General features: G+C 37.0%; 1 protein-coding gene across 2 annotated transcripts in view; it reads left to right on the top strand.

The window, feature by feature from the left end:
* The window catches only part of STXBP5L (syntaxin binding protein 5L), a 206951-nt gene that overhangs the window by 90788 nt on the left and 92190 nt on the right, over nucleotides 1–23973 (top strand). For both annotated transcript variants that reach the window (XM_072881300.1, XM_072881291.1), the window contains exons 5-6: nucleotides 8077–8211; nucleotides 20654–20717. In XM_072881300.1, coding sequence (XP_072737401.1) covers nucleotides 8077–8211; nucleotides 20654–20717 — 199 coding nt within the window. The remainder of the gene's footprint in view (nucleotides 1–8076; nucleotides 8212–20653; nucleotides 20718–23973) is intronic.

Here is a 23973-nt window from a genome sequence, read left to right as displayed (position 1 = left end):
TAGTAGCACAGGCTACAAAAGTTGTCATCCCCTTGCACAGTGGGATTTCAAGAGTGATTTTTAAGTTGTCCTGGAGCCCCAGTACTGCCAGTTAACATGATGCACTGCTGCTGCTAAGGCAGATAGCCATTGAGTTACCAAGGGTGTGAATTTAAATGCATGTATCTTGTATTATAGGAAGTTATCATGCAGCTGTCTTTTCGTATGTGTGATGGCACGTTGAACAGGCCAGGATGATATTTTATGGAGTTGTAAGAAGGTTAGTTATAAGAAATAAAACTGGTAAAAACCAAAGGACGTTACATGCTGTATACTTTGACTGTCCTTGTAAAGTGCTCATGATAACCTTATAAGCTTTTATCTAAATACATAAATTCAGTCTGTATTCAAGGGAGATCTCCAGGTTTACTAATCTAATAAAATGTAATGCATCTAATATGTTTTTGAACATGCTTTTTCTGATTTGTTCTAGGTTCTTTGGAGTTAACTGCTTGTAAATAATTTATGTTAACACTCATTATAAATGCTTATATAGTTGCTACACTAACATTTTGTGTAGTTATCATAAGCCTTTGTGTCTTAAAACAAGTATTTATGGAATGCTGTAAACTATTAATTACAGTTGTGATTGCAAATTCATTTGAAATAGTAAGCTCACAGTTCAAGAATGGGCCTAACTTTAGGCTTATAGGGTTATTTCACCTGTCTGGAAATTTTGCACAGGAACTCCTAGTTTTTGAAGAAACAGAGGAACAGCCTGCTTTTACTCTTGATTGTTTTAATAGGAAAGAAGGAAAATGAGGAACTGAATATACTATTCATAGCGTTTTGCACTTTATATTTTAGTTTTTAACACTTTAAAGGATTAATAAACAGTCCCAATTTCTAAAAATCAGTGTGCTTCAGAATGTGCCAAAGAAAAAAGAAACCCAGCTAGGGGCAAAACCAAAACATCTTGAGAAAGAAATAGTTTTTCAACTGCATTTCTTAAAATTTTACAATTTTTTTTCTGCTTCTTGTATTCCTCTTTCTTATTCTTGTAGCTTGTTTAAGTATACTATTTCAGGTAAGGGACATCAAGAAAAATGCATGTGTCTTAAACACTTTGAAAGCAGCAGTGGACCACCAGGCAGTTGACACATCTAAATAATTTGCAGGAGAATAGCTGCATAAGCTTTTTTGCTTTGTCAAAACAAATAACTATATAAGGTATCTATCAGCACTATTTAAACCTATTTGCCTAAAATTAAACTATAAAGTCAAAATGTTTTCTCAACATTTTTTCCAAGTAGAATGTGTAGAAATGGGGAGGGGTGTGTGTCTGTTAATTATATACAGAACATTCACAAATAGCTAGAAGAATACTTTGCTTAGGATATATTTATATTGAAAGTATAGTTTAGAGATGGAATCCTGATTTGTTGTACCTCAGCATTCGTAGGGAATCTTCCATCATTGAAATTCTTTAAATCAAGACAGGTATCTTTTAGTAAATTGTCCTAGTTCAAGCAGTAATTAATTTGAAGAAATCCTATGGCCTGTGTTAAGCAGAAGAGAGGAGCCCCAAATGTTTGTTTCCTATATTACAACCCACTGATTAAATTATCACTGTTGTACAAATAAGGACCATAATGAATACTTGTAGCTAAAGCGGTATAAAATAAAGACAAATAAAACTGTTTTGTGAACTGATTGGGTAAACTGAATAATCTGAGATACTGAACTTGAAAAGGACATTGGCAAACAGATGCATTGCACTAGAAACTGTCACCACTGCTTTGACTCCATATTTTATTCATGTTCCTTTGTAAGGAACATGTATTGAATTGCCTCATGTAAAGCAATTCATTTTACTGTCTCTTTCTTTGAAACATTGATTGCTACAGACTACTTTAAGAGGACTAAGCTTAAGTAATGTCTTCAAGTGGTCCTACTGTTTGCAAGTATTGATAGTTCAGTCAGGAAATAGGCACAGTAGCATGTGAGCTAAATGATGACTTGTTTCGCAGTGTTTAATTGTAAATAGTTTGTGACTTTCATTAATAACCTAGAACGTATTGCTAGACATTATTCACTGAGTAGTTGTAAACAGAATAGTCACATTCAGCTCCTGACTAATTTGATGGAAAAATAGAACTAAGGTCTAATTATTACACTCTTCATTAGATATTCTTCACCTACTCAGTGCTGTCATAAACTTTAATTGTAGTGTATGCACTGTAGTCTTAAAACAACGAAGAATATTTGAGCAGTCTGTGTAACACTCAACTGGAAGAAATCCAGAGATAGAAATGTTCATGCAGTATTGTGAGAATATAATTTACCTTAATATTCCTCTTGTGTTCAGATATCCCTAAATAACAGTGGGGTTTAATACTCCAATGCCTTTGTTATGCTGTCACCAGGATCCAAAGCAATTTATGTACAATGTGTTTTCAGCTCTACTTCACTTTCTTCTATATAAGTAATTAAAACATAAAATAAGAAGGACCAATTGATTTCAATTCAAAATAAGTGTTGACTGATGATGCTAGCAGAAACTATATGTGAAACAGAAGATTTTTTAAAATTTAAATTAAAACTAAATCACACTTTTAAAAAACAAGTGGACCACAAGAATCAGTCTCAAAGGCATGTTTGGTTCACTCACTGTGCTAGGATCTGCGTATGTGGGGCTATTATAAATTTTTGAAATTATCTTGTGTGGTATGTGGGGAATCTAGTTTGAATAGGAGAAAGTTTCATGTTGTGATATAGTATCACCAAGACCCTGAAAGGAAAAACTGTCCAGATGTATTGAACTGCTATATATTTCATTTGACTCTTAGTCATGCCAGTTAGTAATTTAAAATATTTCCTGTACTCTTATGTCAGCCCTAGAGACTGTGCATACACTTCAAATAAATTAAACTACAAGTTTAAGTTAAACATTGGAAATCCTACTAATGGAGTTCATCTTGGATTTCTGCCTTCCTAGGACTTCCTGGTATATAATCACTCAAACAGTCCATGTTGCAGGGGAAACACTGTTATCATTACTACACGCAGACCCAGCTCACATCTGTCTGGGGAACTGCACAACCATCTGCTGCAAACACATCACATGATATGAACGGCAGACTGCATGGATTGCTGCTATTGTGCATGTCTTTTACATGTCTTACTTAGCCGATGAGCTCCAAATTTATATGTAGTCCAGGGAGAAGACTAAATACCTCCAGAGGCCAAATAGCTCATAATTTACATCTTTTGCATGATCTGCTGGAGAGAACTCCTTTTCTTCATTGTCTATAGCTTTAGCCTATGCTTCTATTTTGGCACTTCAGGTCAGCTACAAATTACTTTGCTTGAATATCTGTCTAGATGTTCTTGTGTGCATTTCATGACTTAAAGCAATATACTCCGCTATAACATTCCCTCGTAAACTGACAAAAAAGCAACCCGACACTTTCTGAGAATACTGGCTACCCAGAAGCTCCCTCAGAAAGGCCAGCCTTCTTTCAACCACTGGAGAAGGAGGGGCACTAGATGACTCTGCTCTTCTTTCCATGGCAGTGAGGGCTTTTCATATTAATTTTGTTCAAAAATACCAAAAGCTTAAGGGAGGGGGGAGGGGAAAATATAAATTTAGTTGCAGTTTTGATGATGTCAATGAATGAGCAATTAAATAATTAAATTAGAAAAACTGTTCATCATTTTGACAAAAATGCAATTTATTCTCCTCCCTTCCTCATCTTTCCCCACCCTCCACCAGGAATAGTGTTCCAGGAAAATTTTTCATACCAAAAATAGAAAAACAAAAATAACAAAGCAGAGGCAGAAGGAAATGTTCTCAAAATTATCTTTTATTTTTCTTAGAACAACATGATTAGTGTAATAAAGATGGTTTTAAGCCCTCTGAGAGTTTTTACTAGTATTTCAGAGAATGTAGCAACCTAAATTATTTTAACATTGTAGTAGTCTACTAATATGCAATGATTTTTTTTGGTCAGAGTTGTTAGACTGTAGAGTGCTGTGATTTTCTGAAAAATATACCTTTTCAAGATTTTCTAGTCAGAATATATTCCTTTCTAAAACTAGGTTCAATTTTTTGACAATGCCTCTTTAAGTTATTCCATTATCTCTCTTATATTGCTTACATTATTTTATAAATGTTTTCAGGACTTTTGCTAAAGAGTTTCTGCTTAATAAATTCTGATTTAGGTGTTTTACTTGGCACCTATTGATTTTTTTTTAAATTTAATTTTATATCCTGTTTTGTGCTTTGAATTCATTGGAAAACTGATAAAAGGTTCCAGACCATTTTGGCAGCATAGGAATACCTTTTTTGGTATCAGTCCATGTTTTTTACTCTTTCTTATAGTGATCAATGAGATTCATATTGTGGTTTGCTGCTAAGAATGTATAATATCCACATTTCTGGCTGACTTCCTGTAGGTGATCAACACTGAGCAAATTCTCAGGTCTCCGTTTAATTGGGTTCCATGTTATCTCAATCAGATTGACAATCTGATTAAATTTTGGCAGAAGCACTTCATAATCACAAGCATAAATCACTACAACCCCTACCTTCTTAAGAAGAAAAATAGCCTTTCTTTCTGGTTAATTGACTAGTTTTTGTAAAGGCATCAAAGGACATCTTAATTTGCTTGTGGGATGCATGACTAATAGAGGGATACCTTTCATCCACAATAAAAACTACAGTATGAGGCTTCATTGTTTTCTCTTGAAGAAATCATTATGTAATTTCAGTACTTACTGAAATAGAAGATGTTCATTAAAAATCTGAGCATTGCTTCAAAGCTTTCAAGCCTCAAAGTCAAGGTAATATTTTCTGTAAAAGTGAAAAGTCAATAATACATAAAGCAGTTTGCATTTAGTTTACATAATGTAAAGGAAAACTACTTCAGAGCAGTGCATTCTTTTCTGAGAATATGAAAATCATATGGCTTTGTTTGGTGAAGCCTAACAAGGTATCGTATTAGAATGCCTAGTAATCCCTATGCTCTCATAGGTTTGTTACATATCTAGATTGTCTTTAAGGGAATAGCATTTTCTTATAAGCTTACATATTGTAAAAGGTGGTATTTGATAATGTGTAATAACAGTTTGGGTAAACAATGAAGACTCATAGGGTAGTTTTCATTGTGGAAGAAAGAACATGCAGAATACTTTCTTATCTGGCTGTCCCATAAATCTATCAAAACAAAATGAAATTATTTAAGAGATAGCTGAGCTTAAGAAAACAGTAAAATTTGTGGTCATTTTCTTCACTCTATAGCAACACCTAATTATCTTCTGATCCTTCATACTATATATCCAGACTTAGTAGCTACTGGTGCCCACGATTTCAGATAGGCCAGCAGGAAAATAAGTCTAGTAACTGATGGCCAGTGGTTAGTACTTTAGTCTGATTTTTCTCTTACTGTAGGACCTTGCTCTTGAAACATTATGTTCTTGAAATTTTAAACCCAAGGAGGGCAAATGGAGGACGTGCAGTAGCTGGGAAATTAGACACCCATTTAGTCTGATGGTTGTTGTGGCAGTACATACTAGAGATCATAACCTAGAAGCAAATTTCAAAAAGGAAAAAAAGCAGACCAAAGCAGCCTCATATTGTGTCTGAGGTGATTTTGAGACTTTATGCATAATCAGAGTATTGGATTCATTCTTGCGCTTTGGAGACCAAGTTTTACACAGTACACCGTACTGGCTTGTGCATGGATTTATCAGACTACTGAAAATTAATATGGTCCTAGGTGGACTTGAGCCTGCTTAGTCTGATAACACAACTGCAAGAATTTGGAGTAGCAGCATTCAAGTCAACTAGGGTTCACTTTGTAACTCATGAGTTATTTGTCAGTCACCAGACAGATACATTTTCAACACTTTTAAAGTCACAAGTATTTTCTCTTCCTGTAATTTAACAGTTTATTACAAACAAGTGCTGAATGAACACAAATGTGAACTGGTTAAGCGGATTTATCAATCAGAGACGAGGGCAGTTTTTGCATGGGCTGGGACCTAAACAGACCATGCATGTGTTTTGGAGTGCAAGGAAGAAAAGTAGAGCTAGCACAGAAATGCAAGAAATAAAAACAATTTGGACTAAATATGAATCTAACCAGAAGTGTAGCAAATGGTGCATCTGAAGAGAAAGCAAAAGAAATGGAGTTGTTTAGTTTAAGGAGAAGGATCAGGAAAAATGTGAAAACCAGCTTCACGTTTGTAAAACTACAAAGTGAAAAGGGCAGATTGTTCTTTGCATCTGTTATGAACGGAACAATAAAGCTAACAGCTTTAACTCTGGCAAGGAATATGTAGGTGGCATACACTTTCTGCAATTTTTTCTGTCAGATATTTGTCCATCTGACTGCACTCACAATATAACTACTAAGTCGCTGCTGGAAGGCATTTTCAGTTATGCATACTAAACTGTAATTCCCATTCTCAAAGCAATTCTCTTGAAAAACTTGGTTCTCTTTCCACTAAAGGCAGTGGAATTATTGCCAAAGTTAAATGGTAAAATTTAACCTTATACAGATGGATAGCACAAAGCCTATATGATACTTAAGTCTCACTTGAATCAACAAAACAAGATTTCTGTGAAGGGTAAGCCTTATTCTGGATTCATGATTCAGTGATAATTTTCCCCATAAATTAGAATGTGAAGACTGCATATTTCAACTCTGTTCAATCCAGTGTGATAAATAAGGCCAAAAAAAAATTTTGCTCACTTGAATGCATTTGACATTAATGTTCTGACACATGATTAGATACTTGGAAAACTGCAAAACTATCCAAATACTGTGTAGAATCTGTTTGGAATCTTTTTGTTTGTTGAGAGTATCTTACAGGGAACAATTACAGAAAGTATGTGAAATTTGTATTAAACAATTCCTTTAATTCAAAGGGTAGCAAATGTTCTACTCAGAGGACTTTACATGACTGAGAGGGCAAATTACTGGATGAGAGCCAGCACGCCTCTCACTCCTTTATAATTAATTCAGAAAGATTGCTGTACCATAAGAATAAAAAATTGAAATATGTATGTTCTTAACTACTGTTGTAAGTATATAAAAAATACTGCTTATACATTTGTGGGGGAGGAGGGTGTTAAGGATAAAAATTATTGCATAGCTGTTAAATCAAGTTTGTATATAAAAACTAGCAATAGGCTGCTTGTGGAGCTGAATGATAAATATAATAAAGTATGGCATACGAAGCAAAATACCTGCTTTTTGTCAAAATTTCTGAGGCTATACCGTAAGATCAGATTAAGTTTCAGTCTCTGTAGGTAGCATGAATTCCATTATATTTTAGCAGCAAATGGGGTTTTATTTCTTATAGATTTAGTTTTGCTTGAATATATGTAGTATCTATATAATAACTATAATATCAAAGAAACCTGAACCTACTCATTCATCACCTATGAAAACTTTTATATATTATCATGAGAAACTGTCGTGACATCTTTCCAAGCTAATACAGCACTGGTTCATCACCCTGTAAGAATGATATGTAGGATTCAGTATGCAGGATTCAGTGTGTCTATGATAGAATACTTAACTGCACTTGGTAATGCTCTTGTCTATTGCTCTACGCTCCCAGATAGCCAATAAAATGAATGTTTTATTGTGTGAATGGTGGTGTTACACTTCTGTTGTACAAAACATTAATCCTGCTGATGTCCATTAACTTCTGTTTGTTGAACTGGAAAAATTGCCTATTCTAAGAAAGGAAATAAGAAAGCCTAACGTGACAGTCTTGGATACTATCATAGTGCAATTTACATACTCATGGAGATAACATGACTTAGTTCAGCGCTCAAGTGATATGGCACTTTTTTCCTGCCCTCAATATAGGCAGGCAGGATGGCCCTGTTTTGTTTCATGTTCTCTTTTATAATTTTTCTGGAGATGAGCCCCAAAACCTGCACATTCTTCAGACTGCTGCAGCTGCTGGGCAGGCTTTTCTCAAGTTATAAAATGGAAAGAACAAGTATTTCATCTGAAAAAGTGTTAAAAAATATTGTTGATATGATACTCAGTCCCTTTTTTTGTTTTTCCTTTCCAGGATTACTTTCTGCCATCTACCTTTCCAGAGTAAATGGCTTTATGTTGGAACAGAGAGGGGAAATACACATATTGTAAATATTGAGTCCTTCATTCTTTCTGGATATGTTATCATGTGGAACAAGGCAATAGAACTGTAAGTGCAGACTTTTTTGCATTTGTGTCTGTGGTCATTTTCGTAGCTGTCTTAAGATTCCTTTTTAAGAATCATTTGTTTTTAAAAATATTAACAAATCTTTTGAAAACCTTTTATTTTAGTGAATGCATGTGTAGTATTAACTGTTTTGTTACAGGACATTCGGAATTCAGATTTATGATAGAGACTGTGTAATTATATTTTATATAAAAGAAAAAGTTATTTGGCAATCTGTTTAACTATGAAGTTCCATGAAATACAGATAATCATTAATCTCACAAATTCAGATTTTGCTATTTTTATGATGGCAGCTTGATCACCGTCTCCAAACATCCTATGAAGACAATAATGGAGTATATTGGCCCTAAGACTCTATGGAGAACTTTTCTTCATTGAACTGTAGAATCATTTAGATGAGCAGGGACTGGAGGTCTCTAGACCAAGCCTTCTGCTCAACACAGGGCTAATTTCAAAGTTAAATCAGTCTCATCAAAACCTGATGAACTGATAGGAAGGGTGATGAGTGTCTGTTAAATGACAGTTCTCTGACAGGCTAACACAGGCCTGTGTCGTGGGTATGAAATGGAAGGAGACTCATGAAAATCCAACTGGGATAAATCTATGCTTCCTGCAAGTAAAAGCCTCAAAAGAAACGAAAAATTATTTCTCTGCTGTTTCCTCTGTGAAGTTCCAGCAAGAGGAACTGCTGCAGGCAAACTCACAGTATTTCATGCAGTTTCTGAGACATCTGCTTCATGTTGTGAGGAACCTGTAACCTCTGGTAGTAAACTGAAATTCACCAAGTTCAGTGAACCAAGAGGGCAGTATCTAAGAATAGGGCTACAGGCCTACAGTGGTGGATCTAATTCTCTGCCCCAAGCAGAGATCATATTGATAGCAATCGCTTTTCTCCAAAATTCTCCCCTTTCCCTTTTTATTCCCTACTATTATTACTGACTTTCACTAATCACTGTGTCCCCCAGACGGACAAAACTGATGCCTCATTTTCTTTCCTCTCCTCTGCCCCCACCAAACTTCATAGGCACAGTCATGAAAATCTAATTTTATTGTCAAAGGAGATGAAAACAAGGATTCAAATGGTAATCAGGATTCAGACAGTCTGCTGGTAAATCTTTCGTCCAGTGCTCAATTTTGGAATGTTTGTTTGTCCTGCCTTTGTAAGACTTTGCTCAGCTCTGCTCAGTAATTTTGGCTGAAAAATTACTGCTGGAAAATGTGGTTTAATCAAAACTGGAATTAATATGTTCATTTTGATGAGTTCTTCAGGTGGGAAGCATCTTAATTATTTTCTCTTTCTCATTTTGTTTTGGTGATGTTGACAGAGGGTTTTTTGATTCCTGTATTTTAAAATGTATATATATACTATATTGAGTAGATAACGCCTTTGAGGTTTTGAGAACGACACATTTTTTATTTTGTGTGCATTTGCAATTTTCTTTCCTCCAGACATTAGGATGTTTCTATTTTGTATGGAAGTAAATCTGAAAGTATTTTATGAAATGGAAGCCTTCCACCAAGTTTCACTTCCTAATTCTTTCAAAACTCTTTTGGATAAATCTTTTTTTTTTTAATGGCCATAACAGACCTTTTTCATGAGAACAGAATAGAATGAATGGAAAGCATGTGGGAAATAAGGGCTGCTTACTAACAAGCTTCAGTACTGAGTTGTTGAGATAGGCTAGATGCTGTGCAAGAAGCTACCTCTCTAGAACCTTTTAGTAAACAAGCAGCCTCTCCTAACTATCTTCTTTGTATTGCCTATGCAGGAGTATACCTAGGTTTTCCTAAATTTTTCTTCCATAAGTTGTGAAAGGTAATGACAACGTAATACAGATAGGCCTTGTCACCTCAAGGACTTGGAGATGCTGCACGGTTACCATAACAGTTTCTTCTTCTAAAAAGCTAGTTTGCCATGTACTGTTTGGGTGACAGTTGAGCGCAGGTATTAATTCATTACTGCTCACAGTTCTATCAGTCTTACAAGTATAACTTGATCCTTGTAAGCGGTGTGCTAGTCTAAGGCGGCTGTATCCTCTCCATTCAATATCATTCATGTACTTCTTGATATGGAATGGAGGAAGTTGTCCTTGTATGTATTACACAGGTAGACAGGGGAACCTATGTGTCTCCAGATTAATTTCTCTGTATTCGAGTAAGAGACTGGTGGGGATAATGGTGATGTTTGCCACAGCAGCCGCCTTTAACAGATGCTATAGCACTGCTGAAGTTGAAACTAGGTGACTTCTCAGTAAAGTAATTTGAACTCTCTCTGGAATATGACATAAGATAATAACAAACTACGATGTCTCTTCCAGTACTATTGCTTTCTTGCAGGAAAAATGTAACTTAGATTAGCTTTTAAAGGGAATGTTATTAACTCTAAGTGTACTTCATGAGGATGGGCTTATGATAGTAGACTTTCCTTTAGAATTGTACTGAGACGTATTTTTGAGAGAACAATTTTATGTTGGGCCATGGATATGTTCTTATTTGATTATATTTTTTAATCTTCACATTATTTTCACACAATCTTCACCTAATTTTCACATTTTAGTATTATAGAATCATACAATACTTCATGTTGGAAGGCACTTCTGGAATTTTCTAGACCAACTTCCTGCTCACAGTAAGACCAGGTTGTTTAGGGCTTTATAGGTTCACAGGGCCTATTGATGTTTGGTATTTTCAAAGGTTGAAGAAAATAGGAAAATGTATATATGTCAAACTTCAGGAACAGCTTCAGCCTTACAATGAACGATGTAAGAGGTAATAGTGCTCATAACATTGTTTTTCATTCTGAGATATATCATTTCAGAGTGTGGGATTAGTTTGAAGATGTTACTAATCTCTGTAAAGCTTGGAAGAAGAGGGTTTACCTTCTGTGCAAGCATATTTCTGTCAAACTTATTGGCAAGGAAAGCCCAGTAAAAATGATTGCTCTGCTGCTATATTCAAGTCCTCAGTTTACATGGAGGGTTTATAAATAGAATTTTGAGTGTCAGATTTGTATGTCATCTGCACAAACAAGCCTGAAGGAGAGTTCTTCCCTCTTCGTGCAACTCTGATCCGGTTTCTAAAGTTGCAGACTAAGTCTACCAACAAACATGACATTCTTTCAGAATCCCTCCTCATTTTTTTCACCGACTTGTACCTACTTCTAATGAAATCTCCGTGAATTTTCATAATGTGGATTTAACTCAGTTGTCATTAAGATTTCAAAGCTTTACAGTGAAAACTGATAGGAAATTGAACTGGTTAATTTTTTTAAAACGTGAAATGCTTCGACTTTGGAATGTTAAACTATGTATTAACACACCTAAGTCACTATAAAGCCAGATTACAGCTCATTTTGTGAGAGTACAACAACAACAAAAAAACCCAGCTGAAATTCCAGTTCTCTTAGTTTTTCGGAACATGGTTGAAGAGGGCCTCCATATACAATGCAAACACTATGGCCAAGGTAACCTGAAGAGGTCATAATACCTCTGTTGTCATTTCCCCCTTTGGAAAACACCTACAGGTTGTATTCTAGATTTTAATCATGGACTGAGTTTGTCCCTCTAAGGTCATGATGATGTTGCTCAGTAAATAATAAATAGTATTGCATAGGTGAAAAAAATACGGAGCATAGAAAACATATTCCAACAATTCATTTTAATCTGTTCATGGACTTACCAAGGTTTCAACCCCACAAAGAGTTTCATCACACTTCTTGAGATTAATTCATTCTAGAGAACATAACTCTCATCCTCAGAAAAAAAAAACCATTATCTATCAGTGTGGCCCCTCAAATGACTGCAAGAATTCTTTTTCTAACAATGATTCTGTTGCAGAGAAAGACTGAGGTGAAGAGGCTTAGTAGTTTAAAGAATTGAAGGAGAAACAGGTTTGGATGTAACATTTTTAGACTTTGCATATGATGCAAGAAATCCTATCACTTTTTCCTGCATGGCTACTTTGACTTACAAAGTTGGCTTTTGGTTTGTTTTTTGGTGTTTTTTTTAATCTTGAAAGCTTGTGAGCATTTGTGATTTTATTGCCCAATTTTGTATCAAAATATACTGAAAGACTGTACTATACTTTATATAGTACATATGTATGACTGCACTATATTTTGGACTGATAGTGGTTTTCTCATTATGAGCTGTTCAAAAGCGTCTAGTAGAGATATATGTCAAAAAGATGGTTGCAATACCTATTTTATCATAGGCACTATTGTCTTCTCATACAGCAGAGATCATCCAGCTTTTTTAAACAATATCTAATATTAGTGAAAAATTAAGGCCTAAATAGACAAACAATGCAAAGGAAACATGAAATTTTTTGTTTGAGATGATTTTCAGTACTGAGGCATAGCTGATTCTAGAGTTTACAGGAAAAATTGCTTTATAAATCGTGTGCACTAAGTTTCAGTGGACCTGGCCTTGTCCAGAGCTGAGAAAGAACATTAGAATATGGGGAATTTTAGAAACATCTTCTCTAGCAATTCTCATCTCAGCCATTTGTATCATCTCATGCATTGTCACTACCTCAGACCACACTGAAGCATCTTTTCAGCTAAAAATGAAGAGTAAGTAAGTCAAAACTTTTTCACTTGTCATTTCTCTATCATGTAGCAGAGCTAGTCCTTTGCCAGAGATGTTTGAGGCTCATGATACTGTTTGGTTTTCTACTCTCTAATAAGCAAACAGTTTCTCTCTTTTCCTTCAAAATGTTTGGAAACAAGTCTGGAAGAGAAAAATAGTCAATGAGCCCAGCATGTCTCCATTTACTCCAATTACAGTTAGATTAGTTTTCTCAGCCTGCAGGATCATACATTTTGAAGGACATCTGGTGTTGGGAAGGGAAGGAAGTTATTAATATGAGTCCACTAAACTCCAAAAATGAGAAATCTGCATTGTAAGCCCCCTTCCCAAGCATGCAGATTCCAGTGAACACCCCACTAACTAATGAATAAATAACTGAAACGTGTCAACATTTATGGGATTTAGTATATCAAAGAATTGGGCAAATTGGAACTCAGTTATGACAGAGCCATAACTTGATCTTTCCTTTCTTAGCCTTTTCCTTGCCCAGCCCCATTTCCTAGATGTGTGTCAGAGCCAGCAGTTCCACGGCAGTGAAGGAAAGCAGCATGCAGGAGGAGAAGTAGCAGTCCAGGAGCAACTGGTACCCCCTCTGTGCTTGGACCCAAATGGAAATAGTTCCTAGTATAAAGAATATACAAGTTGCATGGCATTCTTCTTCTAGACATTTTAGAAATTGTGTCTAAGACTCAGAGTTGTTTCTTGAGGTTGAACTGATTCTTACTTACTCCAATTCCCAGCTTTGATGCACAGTATGTGAATGATGTATCTAACTTACTCATTCTTTTCAATTTCCCCATGACTCTACCAATTAAAATCTCTGGCATGCTGCACCTGTGTGGAAAGCAGAACTGCAGAAGATGTCTGACTACTGGCACTATGGAATTATCTGCTTATGCACATGCTTTTCTCAGCACTGTCACATTCAGTCATCTTCAGCTCTGTAACAATGACTAACATAGATGTTTTCCTTTTTTTTTCCCCCTCTCCTAACTCCTTTTACCACTTTCTACCACCAGATTTTCATTCTTCTCAGAAATCATTACAGTGCTTCTGTAATTGTGCAGGCTAATTTTTTCAAAAGAAAAATTGTTTTCTCTTGATTTTGTGATTCTATTTTGTCATACCTTACTTTTACCTGCTTTAAAGATTGTCTTGGTATTTGAAGTTCTTACACAGTATGTAAGTCAATCCATTTCTTAGAGTGCATATAACTTCCCAGAATAATGGAGGAATACATCATCTATATATTTTCCACATTTTCCTGGGTCCAAATTATAACATTGCTGAAGACTTCTTTTTGAGCTTTCTAATTTTAGAATAAAATAATTAAATAAAAGCTTACATCCTTACAAGTTTTTTGAAGACTCCTGTTTTACAGTGAATGGTTTCTTCATTTCAGTCCTATTCTTGTGAGTAAGAGTGAAGTATTACAGCATATCAGCTCTCTCATCTCCCAAAATTAACACGGACCAAATAAATTAATACCTGCTGCTGTCAGGAATAACTTCTGATGAAGTGCAAAACAGCTCAAAGTATCACTAATTTCTTAACAAACTTCTAGTTCTGTACAGCTGTCATGGGAACCCTTTGTTCCATTTTTCAATTCTTTTGCAGTCTCTTTTTGTGGGCTTTAAGGTCAACAAAGGCTATAAAATGTTGCAATCTTTTGTATCATTAGCTCATACTTTCTTCTTGCTCAGCTGAAGGTAGCTTTGTAGCTTTTGCTTCAGGAATTTTTTACTGCAAATCATTGCTGGTATTTTTTGGACTTGACCTTCTTTTTTTTTTCTTTCTGCTGTGTATGGACTTGGCTTTGTGTTTTATCCTCTTCATGTCTTTTCAGAGCTTTTATTTTCTCAGTCATTCTCAGCTGTACTGCAGCTAGTATTTGGGAATGAAGAATTCTCTGCTCAGATAGTTCACTTATACCTTATTTTCATCTACTGATTCTTCCTTATTTTCCCCTTTCTCAAGGGATAGGATCTAGTTATTTTTTACACGGTCTCCTAAAGCCAGCTTGAAGGAATGCCTATACATAAGTATCTGGCATCAACAGTAGTGTGTTTTATTCACGACAGCTTCTAATGTGGTTGGTTTTCCAGCACCTCTTTGTCCTTTCCAGGAGCTGTTGGATCTCTGCTTTTGCTTTTAATGTAATTCAACAGTGTTTTTCTTTCTTTGTAGGTTGTTCCACAATGACAGCATACAACCTTCCAGTCTCCTTGACAACTCTACTGTAGTAGCAATGAGGGGAAACAAAACATTTTATATATACTAAAGCTACATGAGGCAAAATGTTTTTGTGTGTAGACATTTCCACATGCAGTATATTTTACTGTATAAAAGTAGTAATTACTGTATCTGTAGCTCTGATAGTGTTTCATGAGTTCTGTAAACTAATATTATTGATATAATATAGTTACCTAAATAATTGCTTCATTTAATCCTACTTGTAGTGCAGTCATGATGTCTACCCTTAGGAGAAATTGACTGTAGAGCCTAATGCCTGGCACTCCTTTTACAAGCAATGCTTCTCTGGGGCTCCAAAAACCATTGCTATTATTTCTATTTATACATACTTTCCTTGAGGAAAGAAGAAGATGCAAGAAGTAAGGCACTGATCTGCCTTTGGCAGACTATTCCCGGTTCTTAGTGTGGTGCAAAGGACTGTCTTTGGGTTCCTAGCCACAGTCCTGCACTAGGAAAGAGATAACATCACTCTAGGAGAAGCAAGCAAGATGTATTGCCAGAGAAGATTTATCATGTCTCTCCTTCTGTATCCACCCATAGGGCAGGTTCAGAGCAACAAGCAAAAGACCATGTAGAATGGAGAAAGTTACAACCCTTTCACACACAGTTTTCTTCCCTGCTCCATCTGAACTGGTGTTATTTTATATCAGTATATCCTCCCTCAAACATCTACCCCAAGATGGGACTGTGCATGTCCCATCCCAAACCAAACCAAAAGCTTTGTGCTGCACCTTATGGGTATTCCTTGTTGTTTAGTCCAAAGAGGAATCAGTTTTGATGCAAATACTTTACTTGATATGTATAAAAAAACCCAATGTTTCTTGGAGCCCTGGAAAGGCAGTGCAGGAGGACTGCCAGGGAGTAGACTCTACAATTCCAAAATGCTTCAGGAACATCTGTTGTCATCACCCCAGAAATTCTGTGTGTGATCTTATCTGCGATGGCACATCTGAAATGAGTTTTAGGATATACAATTATTTGAAAAAGGTCCTTTCTCATTTCCTGACAGATTTAGTGTTATGACTGCCAAACTTTATAGACTCTCTGTTTCCTCTTACCTATGTATAATCAAACCTGGCAGCTGTTAAGTGATCAAGGTATTTGTGGTGGGTGGACCCTGGCTGGTTGTGAGACCCTCACCCAGCTGCTCTCTCACTCCCCCTCCTCAACAGGACAGGGAAAGAAAATAAGATGGAAAAGCTCATGGGTCAAGATAAAAACAGGGAAATAACTTACCAATTACTGTCAATTAGCAAAACAGACTGGACTTGGAGAAAATTAATGATGTCATTTATTACCAGTTAAAATACAGTAGAACGGTGAGAAACAAAGACAAAAACTAAAACACCTTCCCCACAACCCATTTTTCCGAGGCTCAACTTCACTCCTTCATACCTAACTCGTCTACCTCCTCCCCCTCCTCCCCCCTGAGCAGTGCAGGGGGACAGGGAATGATGGTTGTGGTTGTTCCATTACAGCTCCTCTCCTTCCTCCTCACACTTTTCCTCTGCTCCAGCACAGGTCCTTCCACAGGCTGCACTCCTTCAGGATAAACCTGCTCCAGTGCCGGCTCTCCACAGGCTGCAGTTCCTTCAGGACATATCTAGCTGCTCCAGCGTGGGGTCTTCCACAGGCTGAAGGGGAAATATCAGCTCTGGCATGGTCCTCTCCACTAGCAGCAGGAAAATCTCTGCTTTGGTGCTTGGAGCACCTCCTCCCCACCTCCTTTGCTGACCTTGATGTTCACAGGGCTGTTTCTCACACGTTTTTCCTCACTGCCTGTGCAGCATTTTGTGCCCTTTCTTAAATTTGTTTTCCCTGAGGTGCCACCACCTTGGCTGAGGGGCTCAGCTGTGCCCTGCCATGGGTTGGTTGGAGCCTGCTGGAACCGGCTGTGCCCAGCCTGGGGCAGACCCGTCCTCTCCTCACAGAGACCCCCCTGTATCTCCCCACTGCCAAGACCTTGACACCTACATCCAATATTTGACATAAAAGAGCTAACAAGAATGGAACCAAAGACTGGTGGTGTGCGTGTGAAAGCAAAACAATGGTTCATTGAGTCTTTTGGTAGAGTGACATACCTGACAGACTAAAATAGTAAAATTGGAAGAAAATGTAAGAAGCCTGACCAAGTCAGTTATAACACAAAACAACTAAACTATTAAAATACTGAGGAATAAGATAATATAAATATTAAAAGAACACTTATATCAAATATAGAGGAAAGAGAATGAGGAAAAATAAAATCTCATACATTTAGTGCACAGACTGCTGTGGTTGCGTCAACTTTGCTGATAATGTATATGAAGCTCTTAACAAAACTAAAGAAATAGCTAGGAACCTAATAATAAAAAGATAATACTCCTAAAAGGAACAAAAAGTGCCTAATATCCTGAAAAGCAAAAAGAAATCTTATTACAGTGTTTCAGGATGCAAATCTCCCAGGATCCTCCAACTATCATTTACAACAGATTCAAGACAGAGAAATGGAGGATGTAGGAAAACGTATTGTATTAGTGAAGGTTATCCCTTTTAGTTGAGGTCTTAGCATGGAAATCTGAGGCTACACCCTGCAAGAATGTAAGATAAAAATAAGACTGGTAGTAAAAGATAGTTTTATATAATTTGCAGAGGAACAACTAGTTTGTGTGACAATGAAAGTATAATTAGCCTAAAGTTAGACGTAATGTAGAGCGACTACAGCTCATATAAGAGTTTGCTTCTACCCAAAGACAAATGGATACATTCTTTGGTAAGCAATGACATACATATCTTAAAAGAAAACGATGGTTGCGCAGATTTATTTAAATTGTTCTGGACTTTTAAAATTGGTAGGTACAAAGAGCACCCTAGATAGGATCAACCTTTAGCTTAGAAAGACAGTATGCTCTTTCTCCCTCCATTTGCCCCGATTTTGCCACTATTCCTAGTCAAATACCAATACTGGTATGGCCAAGCAACCCAGCCTGCATACTGGTTGGTTCAGAGGGGCTGGGATAACTGGCCAAAACCAGGATGCATTGTCAGCCTGCGTGTGCTCCTTCCACCATTTCATCTGTTGCCAGCTTAGTCATGCCTGATGTTTGCTTGGCTCTGCTCCCTGTTCTGTCATCTGTCAGTGTTCTTATCTGTCTAAAAAGTAAAATTTCTTATGCTCCCTCTTCTCTTCACAATTTTTCCTCTTATTCTTATCCTTCCTCCTTTGCCTGTTACGGCATAGGCAGCATCTACCCCAAACAGACCTAGTTCTTTCCATCAACTTACTCTGACCAGTTCAGATAGGTGAACCTATGTCAGAAACAAAGTTCAAAGCAGCCTAGAAGGACCCAAGATGTCATATTCACTCCCTGAGGACAGATGTACAAGACGTATGTGGGTCTAAGCACTGCTGGCAAATATCCTCATCTCACCCCTCAGTTCCCCATCACTGCTTACCTACCCTGCCTGCTCCAAGGTCTGGTGTTGTGGAAATTATTTTTTTATTCCAGTACAGTACTCAGAAACAGAAGCTCAGCCAGAGGTGTCCCCTCTGGGCAGTTGTCTTGGATAGGAATGACAGCCAGATTTCCCGCTAACTGCATCTCTGCAAAAATTGTTGCGTGCCATGTCTCAAGCCAAATGGGTACTTGCTGCTGGCACATTAATGACAGTCTGTATATAATATTACTGTATAAACTGGCTGTCCACTGCTTTCCTGCTGATCTCACTTCTGTGCTGGGATGTGTTGCAAAATGCTCTTGCAGAAGCCTTGCTCACCGAGACCTCATGTAGAAAAGTAACATGCTGCAGGTATCTGTGGAAACATGATCTGCCAAAGCTGAAGATGGTGGCATGGGATCATCTCATGGGGAAGGTTCGCCAAGGAAGGGGCTTGCCACATTGCCACTAGCTTTGTGTATGCAGCTAGCAGTAATGTTAAAATATATGTGAAGGGGTGGCATATAGTCTTGGAAGGTTGTCTGGCCTTTAGGTGACTTGAAGTTTTCTATCTCTTTGGCCTGGAATAAACTTAGTTTGGAAGGTCTAAGGATGTCTGGAGTAATTTTTCATTGTCTTTAGCTCAGAGGTAAATATCAGACAAGGGCTTTGCCACCCTGCTTTGGCCCAGCTTTGGTGCATGACCAAATAGCTGAAATATTTAAAACATTCTACAGGCAAAAAATAGAGGCCAGAGGAAAGTGTGCATGCTTTCAAGAGTGTTGGAGCATAATGTTTAGGGAAGGAGGAGTCTATGGAGATATGGATTACTCCACAGTATTTTAATGTTTCAGTTGCCTGGGAATTTTTGCATACCCCTCTCAATCTTGATTTGGAGTCTGACCTGGTAGAACAAAGAGACCGGTTTTGCTATAGTGCAGTATTTGAGCCAAAGGAAGAGGAACACTGTTAATTTGGGAAAATCCCTTGAGTAGTTTGGCTGGAGAACCTTGTTTTGGCTTGTTTCTTTAATTCTCTTGCAGATTGTTTTTCAGCTTGGGGCCTAGGTAGTTTTAGGTATGGCTTCCAGATAAATTCTTAGCTTTATGGGCCCTGTCAATCTCTGCCATATTTCTTTTCTTTCTTGACCTTTGGTGAACCAAGACCAGCCATGCAAGTCTAGATCCTAAGCTGAACTCCAAAGGACATGTGCTCTGACCCCAGAACCTAGATGGAAGAAAGGTCCTGTTCTGTGCAGGCATTCAAAGTTTTGTGGACTGGTGCTTGTCTTCTTGCTCTGTATGACTGCCAGGGCCTAAAGGTCTGGTCAGAAAAGATGACAGTTTAAAAATCTTCATCTGTCCATTCAGTTTCCTATGATTTGCATTTGCTGTCAGGTGCTGGACAACAATGACTTAAGCAGCAATCCCTGTACTAAGTTGCATACTACATTGTTGGTACATGTTACAAAAAGAGAGGGGACAGCAAGAACAATAAGTAATCTTTACAGAGGCTTATAAAGACTTATGGGATGAGTCTTATGGCTGAGGAGCCTCACTGAACGTGCATTGTGGGTGTAACTGTATTAGTTGGTCTGAAGATGTCATAAGGCTTTACAGAATAGACAAAGGCAAGATGCTCCATTTCTGAAACCCCACTGCAGTAATGCTATGAATCTACCTGATATAGCAGTGTAGGTGAGATTACTGAAGCCCTGTCATTGATGAGATTGGAACTTGGTGAGGCTTGTTATCAGTAATTGAAATTAATCCAGTGAAGACTTTGCAAATCCTTGGCAGATTAGCCTTGAAATTGGGCAAGTGAGGAGGGAGGGCAGAAAGAGGGAGTCAACAACAGAAAAGGCAAAAAAGCCTTAGAAATTAGAGAAAAAAAACCACTGTAATAGGAGGAATACTGAGATTTAAAAAAATAGAAGAAAGGATTCATCAACAAAAGAGAATCTTTGCCTATAACAGCAAAAAGGAAATAGAGGAGAACATGAAAAGATATGGATAACTTTCAGATAGTTATCTTCCCTTGTTGGGCTTTTTAGAATGACTTTTAAATCATTGGAGGTACACGTTAACACACCTAGAAATTAAGGTAAGCATCTAGCTTTTCATACAAAAAACATTCACAGATCTGAATTTATTTTTGTCTTGCAGATCCACAAAGACTCACCCTGGGCCAGTTGTACATTTAAGTGACAGCCCAAGAGATGAGGGAAAAGTGAGTACAACTAATGGTATAAAACATTGCAACATTTCATAGCCTTTATTTGCCTTGATAGCTCTTTCTTTTTGCTTACTGATTTTATCGTCTGCTTTCTTTATATATTTGCAAGGTCACTTTTACTGTTTTACAGTTTTTAAGAAAAAAATTCTCTTAGTACAATTTTAATGAGTAAAAATCTCAGTAAAAATGATACAGACAACATACTGTACTTTGAAACCTATAGCAAATCAAAATTGTTCCTGATTAAATAAACCTGAGTTTTACTTATGTAAGAATTGACTAAAAACTGTATCATGACTTCAGTACTTGGATAAACATGCTATTATGAAGGCATTATAGTAAGTTTTCATAAGATAATAAGTCTTTTCTTATCCAAGAATAATAATGATCGTAACCCACGTTTGGAACTTGCTGCTGTTTGTGAACAGAGTTGAGAATAGCAAAAAGCTGTCAACAAGTGGAAGCAAAACATATAGTTAGAGCATTCAGGTCGTGACTGATACCATCAGGAGGCAAAATCTAAGTTGACTTTATTTGTATGGTAGCTTTTCCAAAATGAAATTTGGTTGCCAGAATACCAGTTTTATTAGAGCTTTTCTTATTTATGTGTTGCTACTGAATTTTTGAGCATTTTGCCTGTGTGGAAGAGGCATTTAACTACCTCATCATTTTTGATCACTTTTGCCAATTGCATTTCAGTGTGTATTTATAAAGGACTGCATCTTACAAATGGTGTATCTATTTGACAGTGTGCCTCATGTAACAGCTGATGGTTATTGGAAACTAGCAGCAGTTTGAATTTCTGATACTGATATGGGGGACATTATACTGAAATTAATATGGGTACCTAGAAAAACACTGATGACTACATCTGAATTTCATTCGCATTATCCATCCTTGGACTTATCCATATTGCAAGGCGAACTATGTGTAAATTATGCACTTGCCAGCTAGCCCTCCACCAATTTAGACTGGATCTCTAAGCCTTTTTGGAAGAATCACAATAGATCAAGCAATTTAGAATACAGCAAATAAAGTAATTAAATGCTATGAAGCGTAGTGTTTTAGCCTCAAACCATAAGCCATCAAGAATTGCTATTTAACTACCTGTGGCAAAATACCTGATAAAAATAAAGGTTTATTGATGAGGCATAACTCTTGTTAGCTGACCACAATACAAGCTGTTGATGACCTACCTAAAGCACACAGTGTAGGGAAAAAGGATGTGATACTAAAAGAAAAAAGGTCTTGTGAGTGAACATCTCTTACAGGAATGTCATGGACCGTGTCCAAACAGAAACCTAAAATATTTTTACTTCAGCAGAAAGAGAGAAGATGAAAAGGTCTCAGGAAAGGGAGTTAGAGGAGAACGTGCTTGGAAATACAATTGCTTGTTGCTCAGAGGGCACATTGGAGACATCTGGGCACTGATGAAGCACTAGCATACTAACAACAACAGCAACAGCAAAATCAGGTGGATCCCTATGAAAAACAAACATTGGAAATTTATGGGGAGAAAGAGTAGAAGATGTAAGCCATACTGAAACCATCCTAGTGCAGCTGTTTATATCATTGATAGATTAAGAGTGGTGTAAAGAACAAATTGGCGCTAACAAAATACTTGCAGGTTTGCAGAATGTGGAATTGATAGTGTTTGATGTTTACAGGAAGGTATCAGTAAAAGGTACACACAGATCCAAGAGAAGATCCAAACACTAAATCAGAAGACACAGTTCCAGATCAAGAAATAAAAGAGTAGAGAAAAAAATTAAACTAAATTTTTCAACTAAGTCTCATTAAACTTTGGTTGAAAGAATGAAGGATAAAACAATCTTTCTTCAGAATGGAGGAAAAATGAAAAAAACAAACAAACAAACAAACAAAACTTCTGGGACTTTTGCTGTTCAGCATAGTCATAAACAACCTAGAAAAGAGATTAAGCAGTGATGTGATCAGGTTTGCTGGACTTCAGGAGGCTGAGAAACTCAGCACTAAAATGGCAGGTTAAACACTGTCTTTTGTAAGTTTTCAGTGTAAATGATGGAAAATGATATGTGTGGGGGAAGATATTTCTGACTTTACATATACAACAATGGGTCTGAGCTGATCATTACTGTTTGGTATCAAGAGCTTAGAGTGATCATTGATAGTTCAATGAAAATGTCAGCTCAGTGCGCAGTAGTGACCAATAAAGAAAATCAGAATTAGGCATTATTTGGAGAAGAATAGAGAACAAAACAGGGCTATTGCATAAATGCATGGTTGACTTGCCTGCTGAATACTGAGTATAATTTTTGTCCTTTTATCTCAGAAAGAACATAATTGTGCTAAAAGAAATTCAGAGAAGGGGCAGGGTTTTCTATGTGAGACACAACTAAGTCAGACAGGACAATTCATTGTGGAAAAGAGCTGATCGTGATTCTGAGTTTGAAAATCACAATTGTTATGAAGAGGGTAGAAGCAGTTCATAGTCTCTTTCAATACAAAAACTAAAAGACTATCAAATGAAGCTGACAGAAGTCAGATTCCAAACAAGCCAATTAAATACTTCTTCAAATATGCAATGGGTAGAAGCTATAAAATTTTTTCCAAATGGTGCTGTGGGTGCTGAAAATGCATATTGGTCATGAGGGAAACTAGAAAAGTTAACACAAGAAAAATTGATTTGAGGGTTACTGAAGACATTTGCTGAATTTTCCTAAAAAGTTATTAAAGATGAGGTTAAACGGAGTCGTGTCTAGTTGAGAAGCTGTCTGTCTTTGAATGAGAAAATTACTTAGGCTGAGAGAATATGTGAGAGTATGATAAGTACTTGCCCTTCTCACATATTGTTCTTTGGTATTTGTTCTTGGCCATTTAAGTACAAGATACTGTGATAGGTAGACCTTTTGTTTAATTTAGTAGAGCTGTTCTTAGGTAATAGAGCTGTTTTAAGATAGTTCTACATGCTCTGCTTAGCTCCTCAGCTTCAAGTTAACCAAAGACCACCAAGAGGTGTTGGTGGGAGAAACCAGACTCCTCACATCACTTCATGGGGGGCAGCAGATGAAAGTGTTCTTTACCTATGCTTCAGGAATTAAATAGTGGGTACAAATCAGTCATAATCATTGCTCAAATTATAAGGGTTTTGTACTCTGCAAGGGTCCAGTGGTTTATCCTTCTCTGGGATATCACAAAGTTGTTTACAGATCTGGGCATGTTTCACTGAAGTAAATAAGTAGCATTCTCCTATTGGCACTGAGCGGTTGAG

Source organism: Ciconia boyciana, chromosome 1 (genome assembly GCF_034638445.1).
Source record: "Ciconia boyciana chromosome 1, ASM3463844v1, whole genome shotgun sequence".
Classification (NCBI taxonomy): Eukaryota; Metazoa; Chordata; class Aves; order Ciconiiformes; family Ciconiidae; genus Ciconia; species Ciconia boyciana.
Note: the sequence above shows the minus strand (reverse complement) of the source record. Positions and strands in the feature narration are given on the sequence as shown.